General features: G+C 33.8%; 1 protein-coding gene across 1 annotated transcript in view; it reads right to left on the bottom strand.

The window, feature by feature from the left end:
- ADAMTS20 (ADAM metallopeptidase with thrombospondin type 1 motif 20) overlaps positions 1 to 12,324 on the bottom strand; it is a 197,356-nt gene that overhangs the window by 110,918 nt on the left and 74,114 nt on the right. The window contains exons 8-11 of the mRNA XM_055358826.1: positions 9,875 to 9,980; positions 7,931 to 8,074; positions 5,878 to 6,019; positions 4,188 to 4,295 (exon numbers count right to left, since the gene is read on the bottom strand). Of these exons, the coding sequence (XP_055214801.1) occupies positions 4,188 to 4,295; positions 5,878 to 6,019; positions 7,931 to 8,074; positions 9,875 to 9,980 (500 nt within the window). The remainder of the gene's footprint in view (positions 1 to 4,187; positions 4,296 to 5,877; positions 6,020 to 7,930; positions 8,075 to 9,874; positions 9,981 to 12,324) is intronic.

Here is a 12,324-nt window from a genome sequence, read left to right as displayed (position 1 = left end):
CCTGCTCTATTTTTCTGGTGCGTGGCACCAATCAGTTTGATGGTACTATTATATTAATTATTTATAATATTCTAGTCTCCCTCTAGAACTTGAGCTACATAAGGGCAGAGATCTTGTTGAGAGACAGGACTAGCTGGATTACCTAGGCTAAGAATCCCTAAGCCTAGCTGGGAAGGTAACTGCATCCACCTTTAAATACAGGGCTTGCAACTTAGCTCACACCCAACCAATCAGGTAGTAAAGAGAGCTCACTAAAATGCTAATTAGGCAAAAACAGGAGGTAAAGAAATAGCCAATCATCTATCACCTGAGAGCACAGCAGGAGGGACAATGATCCGGATATAAACCCAGACATTCGAGCCTGCAATGGCTACCCTCTTTGGGTCCCCTCCCTTTGTATGGGAGCTCTGTTTTCACTCTATTAAATCTTGCAGCTGCACTCTTCTGGTCCATGTTTGTTACGGCTGGAGCTGAGCTTTCACTTGCCGTCTACCACTGCTGTTTGCTGCCATCGCAGACCTGCTGCTGACTTCCATCCCTCCGGATCCAATAGGGTGTCTGCTGTGCTCCTGATCCAGCGAGATGCCCATTGCCGCTCCCCATAGGGCTAAAGGCTTGCCATTGTTCCTGCACGGCTAAGTGCCTGGGTTCATCCTAATCAGGCTGAACACTAGTCACTGGGTTCCATGGTTCTCTTCCATGACCCATGGCTTCTAACAGAGCTATAACACTCACAGCATGGCCCAAGATTCCATTCCTTGGAATCTGTGAGGCCAAGAACCCCAGGTCAGAGAAAACGAGGCTTGCCGCCATCTTGGAAGTGGCCTGCCGCCATTTTGGAAGTGGCCTGCCACCATCTTGGGAGCTCTGGGAGCAAGGACCCCTGGTAATATTGTCTGTTTTGTTAACTCATGTATCCTACAGCAACAGAAGAAAATGAGAAATAGTGTACCTAAAATAGTGCCTGACATAATAGGCCCTTGATAGATCTTTGCTGATTGAATGAAACCTACAGCCAAGCTTATAGCAGTAAAAATGCTTTGTGCTTTCCATTAGAAAAAGTCATTCAATATAAGAAAGCCATATTAGAAGTGAAAAAAAATCGTAATGTACTATGTGCATGTGCATTTTGTTAGCATCTTGCACAAAAAAATTAAGTAATCCTTACTCTTTTTAAAAAATAATTTGATAGACTAGAGCATGAAAAAGTTATAACGTTATACTATTCACCATGTAGTAAAATTAACTCATTATCAGAAGGGTTCACCATGGCTTCACACAAATTGATTTACTACCAAAAGTGTTCAGCACACACACTCATTAGATAGTCACAAGATAAACAGAATAAAGAAGAATGTTAAGGCAAAATTATAGAATATTTGTTTCAAATGTCCCTTCAATAAAAGGTTTATTTAGTACTGAATACAGCTAAATATATAGGGGTTCACTGTGTTTTATTAATTTTAAAAAGATAATTTATACCTATTATAATCCACATGATGCTACCCCAAATACCACCTTTGCTTTCAATCTGCATTGGCTCTAAAGTAAATCTTAGCATCTCATCACATTTACCTTGAATCTCAATAAATCCATGCCTATCCTACCATCTCATTGGGAAAATATTCAAATGGCTAATAAGCACATGAAAAAATGCATAAGATTGATAATAATCATGGAGATACAAGTTAAAACCACAATGAGATTCCATTTTATACCTAGTAGAATGGCCAAATTTTTTTTAAAGACTAACAGTATCAAAAGTCGGCAAGAAATACAGAGTAATTGGAACTTTACTCCATTGCTGGGGGGAGTCTAAAATGGTGCACATACTTCAGAAAACTGTTTGGCCCTGTCTTATGATGTTAAACATACACTCACCCTATAATCCAGCAATTCTACACCAAGAGAAACACAAACGTATGTCTACAAGAAGACTTGTACAGGGATGTTCATGGCAGCTTTATTCATAATAACCAAACACAAGAAATGATTCAAATATCTATTGACAGGAGAATTGATAAATTATAGTACATCTGTATAGCTGAATTACACTGTGGTATAAAGGAATGAACTGCTAATGCACACAATAATATGGATGAAGCTTAAAAATATTATGTTGAACAAAAGACACCTGTCCCATTCCACTCCTTCAAAAAAGATGACGCTGTATAGTTCTACTTACAACAAGAACAAGAAAAAAACGAACCTCTGGAAATAAAAATCAGAATAGGAGTTTTCTCTGGAAGGAAGGAGAGTTGTCTAGATAGAGGCACAACTAAATTTTTTAATTTTTTTTTGAGACGAAGTCTCACTCTTGTCCCCTAGTAGTGCAAATGTGCGATCTCAGCTCACTGCAACCTCCGCCTCCCAGGTTCAAGCGATTATACTCAATCAGTCTCCTGAGTAGCTGGGATTACAGGCGCCTGTCACCACGCCTGGCTAATTTTTGTATTTTTAGTAGAGACGGGGTTTTGCCTTGTTGGCCCGGCTGGTCTTGAACTCTTGATCTCAGGTGATCCGCCTGCCTCGGTTTCCCAAAGTGCTGGGATTACAGGCATGAGTCACCGTGCCCGGCCACAACTGAACTTTTTAAAGTGATAGAAATCTTCTCATTTTTATTGGGATGTTGGCTGTATGTGCATCCACATTTGTTAAAATCCATCAAATTGTATACCTAAGATCTATGCATTATACTTATATATACCTTAATTTCAAAAAATCATGTTTATGCCCTAACTGGATTTAGAATATTAATAAATTAGCTATAAATAGTATATCTCTTAATATTTATAAATATATCAATCACACTTTTGCCACAAGCAATCAGTCCTGAAGGTTCATGGCATATAGTAACTTGAAAAGTTGCTAAGGAACAGAGGAAGGTGCCAGTCCTGGATTTTAATCAGGTGAACATCTTGGAGCACATCTTCAAATGTGCCAATATCAGCAGCCCAGCATTCATACTTCAAAAATATTTTTTTTCCTCTGCTGAGCCTCAGGTAGTCACTCTCACAAATGCCACCTTTTACTCAAAAATCTATCTACTAATACTAGTCACAGGAACCGAGAAAAAAGTAAAGTCCTTTAAATAACTCTTATCCACCAAATAGAAACATTATATAAAGATTGAATTTTAAAATTCAAAGCCAGCTGAACTGAAAAAGACCACTAGAACTTTCGTCCTAAAATTACAAAAAGGTTATTAGTGTGTTAGATGATTTCAATGAGTACTTCAGCTGCTACAACACTTGAAGTTCCAAATAATATATTAGTAACCAATTAATTTGTGATGTGAGCAATATTCACAGGAAACACATACCTTTTGATGCAAGTGATTCAAGAGAAAAGCAATAGGTAGTATAAATATTTCAAGGAAGCAAGAAGTGGTAAAGGCAAAGTTCAGCTACTGAACTGACCTTATTTTTAAGAAGTTTATCTTTTTTGGCTAATGTGAAGGTAAAAAAAGAGGCACAATTAGCCAATCCATTGCCAAGGAAGTGTTCCTTTTACACTGAGGGAGCTCAGAGATGCTGACAGACTAAACACTTAATGTAGTCAACACTGGCCACTGAGGCCATCCTGGAACACAAAGTACACTCTGACTTCATCCTCTCACAAGACACTTTTCATTATCATGGTGAGCATTATCATTCAACATCATGTTGACAGCTTTAGATAAGTTCATGACTGTTGGAATAATAAAGACCTAGCATGGTAGGTGGTTGATTTTAGCGGTATAATGTATCTTGATACACTTAGAAACAATAAAGGTCTAAAGAAGCCACTTAAAACTTTCAATTGTAGTAACGGAATTTTAAGGGAGAAAACGTATGAAATGGAAACATCCCTGAATTTGGAGAATTTGCCAAAATATTAGGACTGTTATATCTGTCCTCAATTTTAATAATAATGTTATAATATACATAGATAACTATATATCCATGTAATTATTTATATGCTAACTATACAAAACTTTAATATTCATCTGCCATAGCTTAGAAATAGGGTAAAATTAAAGATTTAATTCATTGACAATGTACTATATCAAACAAACATGGCAATAACATTAATTCGACTAGCTGAAGAAAAGTTGACAGCAAATAACAAACAGAGTGCTAAAATGCAGAGCAATCACATCCTTGGATAATATCTTCATACAAGACTCACCCTTCAAGAAAACCTACCATTCCAGGACCGCAGTCTGTTCCATCTGCTGGTGGCACGTGTTGAGTGAAACAGCCTTTGTGAAGCTTTTCTGTGCTTGTGCACCACAGATGCATGCATATATTCTCCTGAGTAACAAAAGGCAGGCAAGCCAGTGTAAAGATAACACCACAACACTGGTTCAATTCAGTATTACACATTGGTTTATAAATTGGTCTGTTTCCTAGTTCTATGGTATAAGCTGAAACTAATCAGCAAATTTTTTTACTAAGTTCTAGTCATTAATTTTCTTCTAAATACATAAAATTGTGACATTTTCTTTAAAACTTTTTTAAAAAACTTTATTCATACATTGAATAGGAGTTATAAATTGGAGTGGAAATTTTCAAAATTATTTGAGATAGTTTTCTCTCTTTACAAGATATCTTTCTAAAGAACTTTTTATTGTTAAATGTTATTCGTAAGAATTTGCCAAAAGCTGCTTTTGATACAATGGTGGAATGTATGAATAATCTGCATTGAAATAATGTATAATGTATACTGAAGTTTCCTATTTTGTGAATATAATGCGTACTTTCAACTTTTGAACAAAGGGCTCTGAAGGTTTCGAAAGAAACAAAAGTCCACAGAGGTCATACGAGCTATACCCAATATAATTCCTTTCTTTTTCTGAATTTAAATTCAAAGTTTATTTAGTGTCTAAATCAGATTGGAAAGAAATGTATCTTTTACAATGATATTTTAAGGTAAATCTTCCCCACTTCACAGGAATGTTTAAAGGCTTATTGAAATTTAAGGTTTTAGGAAGAATAGTCACTATATGAAATGAGTTTTGCCTGTCCTACATTCTCTAATTAATTAATTCTTTCAACATTCAATAAGCATTTATTTTGTGGCATGTACTGTGTGACAAATCCTAAACTGGACCCCAGGAATAGATATAGATATTTATTTTAATGACTGAGTAAGTCTACATTCCTGGTCCAATGATCCTCACAACCTAGTAGGGAGGGAAGCAATTAGGCAAAAATATATAGGGAATAAGGAAAACTGAATGAGTACTCTACATGGAAAAGTAAAGCATGGATTCACTAAAGCAGTGACATTTATTTTAAACTAAATCCTAAATTTACCCCCATATAAAAGAAAATCATAATTATAGATCTAATAAAAGTGTTAGGATCAACTATTTCAATGACAAAGGTATCTCATCTATGAAAAATCCTCAAAATATTATAAAATAATAGCTCAATGAAAAACTAAACAATATGCCCCAAATTTAATTCTTTTGAATTCAAATATATGTAAAGGAAAATGTACTCTATTAGTTAGATTCCTGGTGCCTTTAAAACAATTCAGATTCAAAACACCTATATTTTCTCCTTAACCTCAAAATAATATCATTTGAAAATAAATATTTCAATAATTTTATTTTCAAATTATATAACTTCCCTATTTTCTAAATGAGAATACTTCATAGGAATTTGAGAGTTAACAAAGATAATTTTTAAGTACCCAAAACAGTACCTGACACATAATAAGTAGTCAATAAGTTTTAATTTTCCTTTTCTTAACCTCTTTTTGATAAATACTAAATTATCAGACTTAAAAGCTATATTTAGTTCAAGAGAATAAACACATTTTGAAATATATTCTAAGTATAACTTTATGGCAGTTTTTGAACAAAATAAAGGAATTTTCTTTTCTTACTATATGGGGACACATTTGTGACCCAGGACCAAACGCAAGCTCACACTGCTTGTTTCCATCATATCGTGATCCAGGAAGTTCTGAAGGCAGATTATATATTTCTTCATCTGGTTTGTCAAGAAGACATTCTCCGTAACCAGTACTGTAACAGTGACAGAAAATAAAATATTGTGAATACACATGGATGCATTCCAGTATGATTCTTTATCACATTTTTTGTAGTTCTTTACTTTCAAAGAGAATATCAGTATTTATTCACAACTTTAAAAACCAACTCACATCAATATCAGTATAGCAATGTTCGTACACATAAGGATGACCTCACAGTTTACAAAAGATCTTTAATATGCATGTTTGCACTTAATCCCCACAACCATCTTGAAGGTGGCAATTTTAAAAAATGATAAGCAATAAACACAAATTCATCAGAACATTATTTATGAAACATACATCCATATCACACTTTTGGTCTACTTTGCTATCCAATAGTAATGCCTCAAGTGTAATGACTAACTGTTAAAATGTTGGAAAAATAAGTTTTAAAATCACTTGAGAAAGCATATTTCTAGTCCTAAACAACAACAACAACAACAACAAACAAGCTTCAAAAAGTTTTATGCTGTCTCCACCTCAAGAGGTCTTTCAAGGTGGGAGTATAGCAGAGTCAAGGTCACTGGCTTTGGGAGCTTACATTTTGGTTCCCATCAATTCCTAAGATGCATGGCCATGGAAAAATTTTTTAATCTCCCTATCTCCCTGAACCACAGTCTCCTCATGTGTAAATTCAGAGTGGTAATATCTTTTAACATGCTATCAGAATACATGATATGTTTGAATGACTTAGGAAAAACATGAGAAATATACATATTACTCCTAATTTACCATGCAATGTCCAGTATGCAGAAAACTCTGTGGAAATATACAGCTATTCCAATTGGGCTAAGAGCAACAATTTGTCCCACTGCAATAATTAAAATAAATCTTTTTTGAAAAATTTTACTAGCTAAAAGGGAAAATATAAATTTTCCAATTAAATGAACATGTAATCTTAAAAATTTCCTTTGAAGAAAATCAAAATATTACCCCCTTCTAAAAAGAAAAGTGCACCATTGGTATTTTTACATGTCACATCAGTATTTTTAACCTTTGAACAATGCTATATACAATTCTGTACAGATCAGAAAGTATAAGTTGTGCTTTTAAGTCAAGCTCCTATAGAAGTATGTATTATCACTGTTGTTTATAATTTGAGGATATATTTATAAATATATATTCCAAAGCATGATTTTATTTGTTCCCATAGGTTTCATAAAGAGGGAATTAGAAAATAACTGATGATAATTGATGATTTAGAATACATCCATAGAAGAAGTGGTGTTACATTTATACAAAAAGATTATTGGGAAGGAGCTCAGGCTTGCCTTTTGGAAAAGTTTCAGTGACTGAGAAAGAAACACCATTTGGATAAAAGAAATTGGGAAGCAGAGAAACCTGAAGGAAGGTGGAGAAATGAGGCAAGAAAAACCTGGATCTACTACCTCTCTTCAGAGCTAGAAAGAGCTCCTGAAAGAATACGTAAAGTTAGAGACTTGGCATCTCTGTGGCTTTAGAGAACTATCAGAATAATTTATAGTTTGACTTTAGCTATTCTCTGTCCTTCAGGGGCACCTCAAACTTGAGCCACTCAAATTTCTCTCAAAATATTACCTAGTCACTTCGAAAAAATTCAAAAACACATAAGGAAACTGGAATTCCCATTAGTCTCCCATCAAACATAGTTTTCATCACAAGAAAGAATCCAGAATAAAAAAATAATAGCTAGGTCTAAACTACAATAAAAATATTTATTTTAAAGAGTGAAATTATATATATGTATATATATATGTACACATGCACACAACTCTTCTTGTTCTTAAACATCCATTTGTACAGTGAAAGTAAACATAAATTTAAACAAGAAAAAGCTAAACAGAAATTGAACCACCTTTAAAAATATCAATTTCAAATCTTATAATCGAATACATGTTCAATTATTTAACATAAATTTACTTACTCTAGGAATTCAGTAACATATTTCCGACTACAGTTTGACCAGCTCCAAGGACTCATGTGAAAACTTAAAGCAGGGGCCATTACATGATACTGTGTAACTTTCATTTCTTTACATCTAGGACTATCATCATGTTGAACACCAAGTCTAAAAATAAAAATAAACACTTAAAAGAAATATCAAAAGATGCTTACAATATTAGTAACAGATCCTTTATAGTCACATTATAATACAATATAAAATATAGATAAATCTGGTTATATCATAATTTGAACTCCATCTATCCGTAAGGCCTTACAATGTTCATGTTTAGAAGTACCTGATGACTGAGAAATATTATAGGCTGGTGATCTGGCATCTGAATCTACACAATCAAAATATTTGGACTCTGTTGCACCTCATCACAATATGGACCACAGCATTGACATAAAAGTGCCTGCAGGTTCAACATGGATATCCCATGTTGTGGATAGAGATGTGTGTGGATAGAGACTAGGTAAAGGTAATACCACACTAAATTCTAGACCATTGACTATAGCTACAATACCACAAGAACTTCGTGAATCCCCAATTCTCATCATTCTACAGTATCCATCTATTTTATATGAAAGACCCTAAATACTATTTTAGGTCCATACTTCCTAAGTGATGCCCAACAGAACTAGAATAATAAAAACATTCCTAAAGGGCAGTCACATCTTCATGACTTAATTATTAAGTAATTAGCAGGTTGGCAGCAGATCCTATACAATTTGGGGGGAACTCAAGTATAAGCTCAAGTTTAGAAGGAACACTGAAACCACTTAATTCAGATCCTTGCCTGCTAAAATTTGTATTTAAACAATTTTTTAAATTAAACAACTTACCCATAAACTAGAGACACCTAAAGAGTTTCTCAGAAAGAAAACAAATATCTAAGATGGTACTCTCTGCAAAAATCGTCTTCTACTGGTTAGCAGCCTTGAAAACCAGCACATAGTGCCACCCAGATGTTGCCGCAATACTTCTGTCCTCAGATATTCTGTTCATCCTATCCCCCCACTTCATAAACAACTTACAAAATAAAGTGTGTAGCTTGTTGATGATTATGAGATATAACCATGCAAAAAGGGAACTGAAGAGATGATCGTTTACTAAAAATTATCTCCATTTGAAATTATTATTCCCCTTGAATGTTCTAATGATTTCTCAAGGCATGACTAGGAAATTAAATGTGGTCAAACTAACAGAGGCAACTCTAGACTCAGGTCCTTATTAGCAGATAACAAAGAAACACCAGGAGTTCTGAGGGGTACATTTAGAATCTTTTTTCAGAGGATACATTTGTAGGGGTTTCTGATTTTCCATGGGAGCTCCAAGGGTATCATGAGAAATCACGGCCTCTATTCTTACAACACAGAACCCCAGCATATTTTTCAGTAATGCAGGAAAAGGTAAGAGAATCCCAAATTTTTATGAGCAACTATGGAAAAAGTGAATACTTAAAAAAAAATCTTTTAGTAACTAAGAAATTCCCATGGGCAATATCCTCTGTTGGGGCACATTACTGAGAGCAAGAAATGAGTTGGTATTACAAATATTTGGGGGAGTCCCCCAGAACCAGGAGCCCATGCAGGCCCTCCCATAAAATGGTAGAGGACAGTACCTGGTCATATATAGGATAACAAGAGACAGAGGCCAGAAGTGCTTGTCATGTATCCAATACAGTAAAGGAAATAAAAGAATTCCCAAGTTCTAGTTCTTTGCTTAGTCTGTTGATCTGTGCAGCCTGTCTGACCTAACATAGATCACAAAAGAGCCAGAGTTAGCATTTCAGGGAAGAAAATTACACTAATAACATTTTATGAAGAAACAAAGGTACTAATTACTCAACTGAAGATAGAATTTCAGGCATTCTGTGCAAAGATAAATAGAATGCACATTAAGGAGGTGACAGAAGGTACTTACGTGTGCCCAAGCTCATGGGCTATAGTAAAAGCAGAAATGAGTCCTTTTTCTTCATTAATAAAGCAGCTTTGTAAAGGATCACATATGGTACCTAAGTATGATAAACCTGAAAAATTTCACATTTGTATTTCATCAAAATGGAAAACACTACCAAAATCGTAAAGAACTTAATTTTGAAGCATTTAACCATTGACGTTATTACTTAGAAAAGAATGCAGAATTGGCTGTTAATATTGAATAAACGTTTTAAAAGGTGAAAAAAAGAGAATGGAATGATTTATCTGCAGTTGAAATCATCTTTGCAAATTTTGGGAATCTACTGAAGTAAATAATCCAAAATGTAGAGTGAGCAAACAACTTTTTAAAATATTTTTTAAAAATTTTTAAGAAGAAAAGAATATTTGCAGGAAGTATGAAGTGTTTTAACACATTAGCGTGGGTAGCAGGAAACAGATTAAATGTGTTGATTGGTAATAGAAAAGCTAATAGGAGAAAAAAATGGCACAGAACTCTACAAATCTATGAAGTTTCTTTACTTTTTTAAGGTTTAAAGCAGTATACAAATATTCAATTATCACATGACATGAGTAAAAAATATGTTAAGTGGTAAGAATAATGTCTGGCATTTAATATATGTTAAATAAAATAAAACGAGTTTATAATATAAGAATTACTGCAGTCACTGAATAATTTTGTAACATTTCCGCAATAGGAAATGTATTGCAAATCAGGATATATTTAGTTCTATGTAAAGAATAACATGCAACTCAAATGTGCTGTTGAAAGATGAAGGTATGAACTGTCTGGACACCAAAGATAGCAATAATTATCGTATATGCAGTCCTCTAAAAATAATATAGGATAAGAAACTCAAAATAAATATTCATTACAACAATCCATATTTCACCACCAATCATGTCAGTTTTTCATTTACTTATTTTTTAGCTTAACATAATCCCATGATTTTGCTATTATTATCCTTCAATTTGGTTGTAAATTTATCTGCTTTCCTAGAACTCTTCCTTTCACAAAAAAAAGATTTTTTCATAGATAATCAGTTTCTTACTGTAAAGCTTTTGCATTTAGAAATGTCTTAATATAGAACAAACAGACTTCATTAGCTCCTAGTTTAGCTCTTCCCTGCTATGTCATCTTTTATTCTTAGGAGTTAAAAACCTGAACATCTTCTTAGCATTTAAGGTAGATGTCCTAACAACTAGAATGTTTTTGTTGTGCTTTAAGAGAAATGGAAGTTAAACTGAGGAATCCAAATAAGCTGGGGAAAAGTCAAAAGATGAAGAAGTTCATTAGCCAATACTTTTTAATAAAAAGGAAAGATTTGCTCTCCTTCTGACCACACCATCAAAAGGTCTTGCTTCGGGCAAGGTCCCTCCAGAAAACGAGCTTTTTCCTTACAATGAAGACTAAAATCAAGCAAGGAAAAAAATTAAAAAGAACAAAAAAATTATTTCTCTGTAGAGAAATTATTTCCTCTGTAGAGTGTGAGGGAATTACTGGTTTCCTTAAAATTCTACAATTCATGCTTGCATGTTCAGTTTTTTAGTGGATCATCATCTTATTATATGTTTCTCTTTTGTCAGTATAAGTTTAAGGGAAACACATTTCTTTCATGGACATCCTACAGTAGGATTTGTTTGTATTTTCAATTTGCCAAATTACACAATTCCAATATTTTCATTTTTAGCACTATGCAGATATTTGGAACACATTGTTGAGTCCATTACCAACCAAACTTTATGTTTCATGCTTAAAGGTATATACATTTTAAACTGAACATTTTAGTCACATAAGAGATTTGTAAAAATATATATCAAATATGATTAGAGACCAAGCTCAAATATTCCCATAAGCAGGCAACACTTACAAAACTCAAAGTAAATGGTTAATATTATGGAAACATGGCGCTGGTTGATGGTTTGTGTCTAGACTCATTCAAGCTAATTCTGGGTTCTCTAAAAGTCTAAAGATAGAATAAGGCAGCATGGGCCCAAGCTTGATACAGGTTCCCTGTGTTTGGAAATACAAGAAGCTGCATACAGCCACCCAATCTAGCCATCCTGAAGAATGAAAATCATTCTGCAACATATTTTGCAAAACATGGTCAGGGACTGAGGCAACAATAAACGTAAATGGAGATATAACAGAAAATCTAGTAATTACTACCAACATTTTGTGTTTATTATTAAGAACTGTCCTTAGTTTGTTATTTTCACATATTTCAGATGAGAAAATAAAATACTAATATTTGCATTAATATAAGCTGTGTAGTCTTGTGCAAATTATTCATCGTCATCTATAAAATTAGAATAACAGTTGTTCAAATATAGTATCTCATAGGAAGCATTCAAATACCTTAACTATCATTATAATCATTACTCTTGACTTAAGGGATAATAATGCTTTCATCATCATATTATACGTTTCTAAAT

This window comes from Gorilla gorilla, chromosome 10 (genome assembly GCF_029281585.2).
Source record: "Gorilla gorilla gorilla isolate KB3781 chromosome 10, NHGRI_mGorGor1-v2.1_pri, whole genome shotgun sequence".
NCBI classification, from domain to species: domain Eukaryota; kingdom Metazoa; phylum Chordata; class Mammalia; order Primates; family Hominidae; genus Gorilla; species Gorilla gorilla.
Note: the sequence above shows the minus strand (reverse complement) of the source record. Positions and strands in the feature narration are given on the sequence as shown.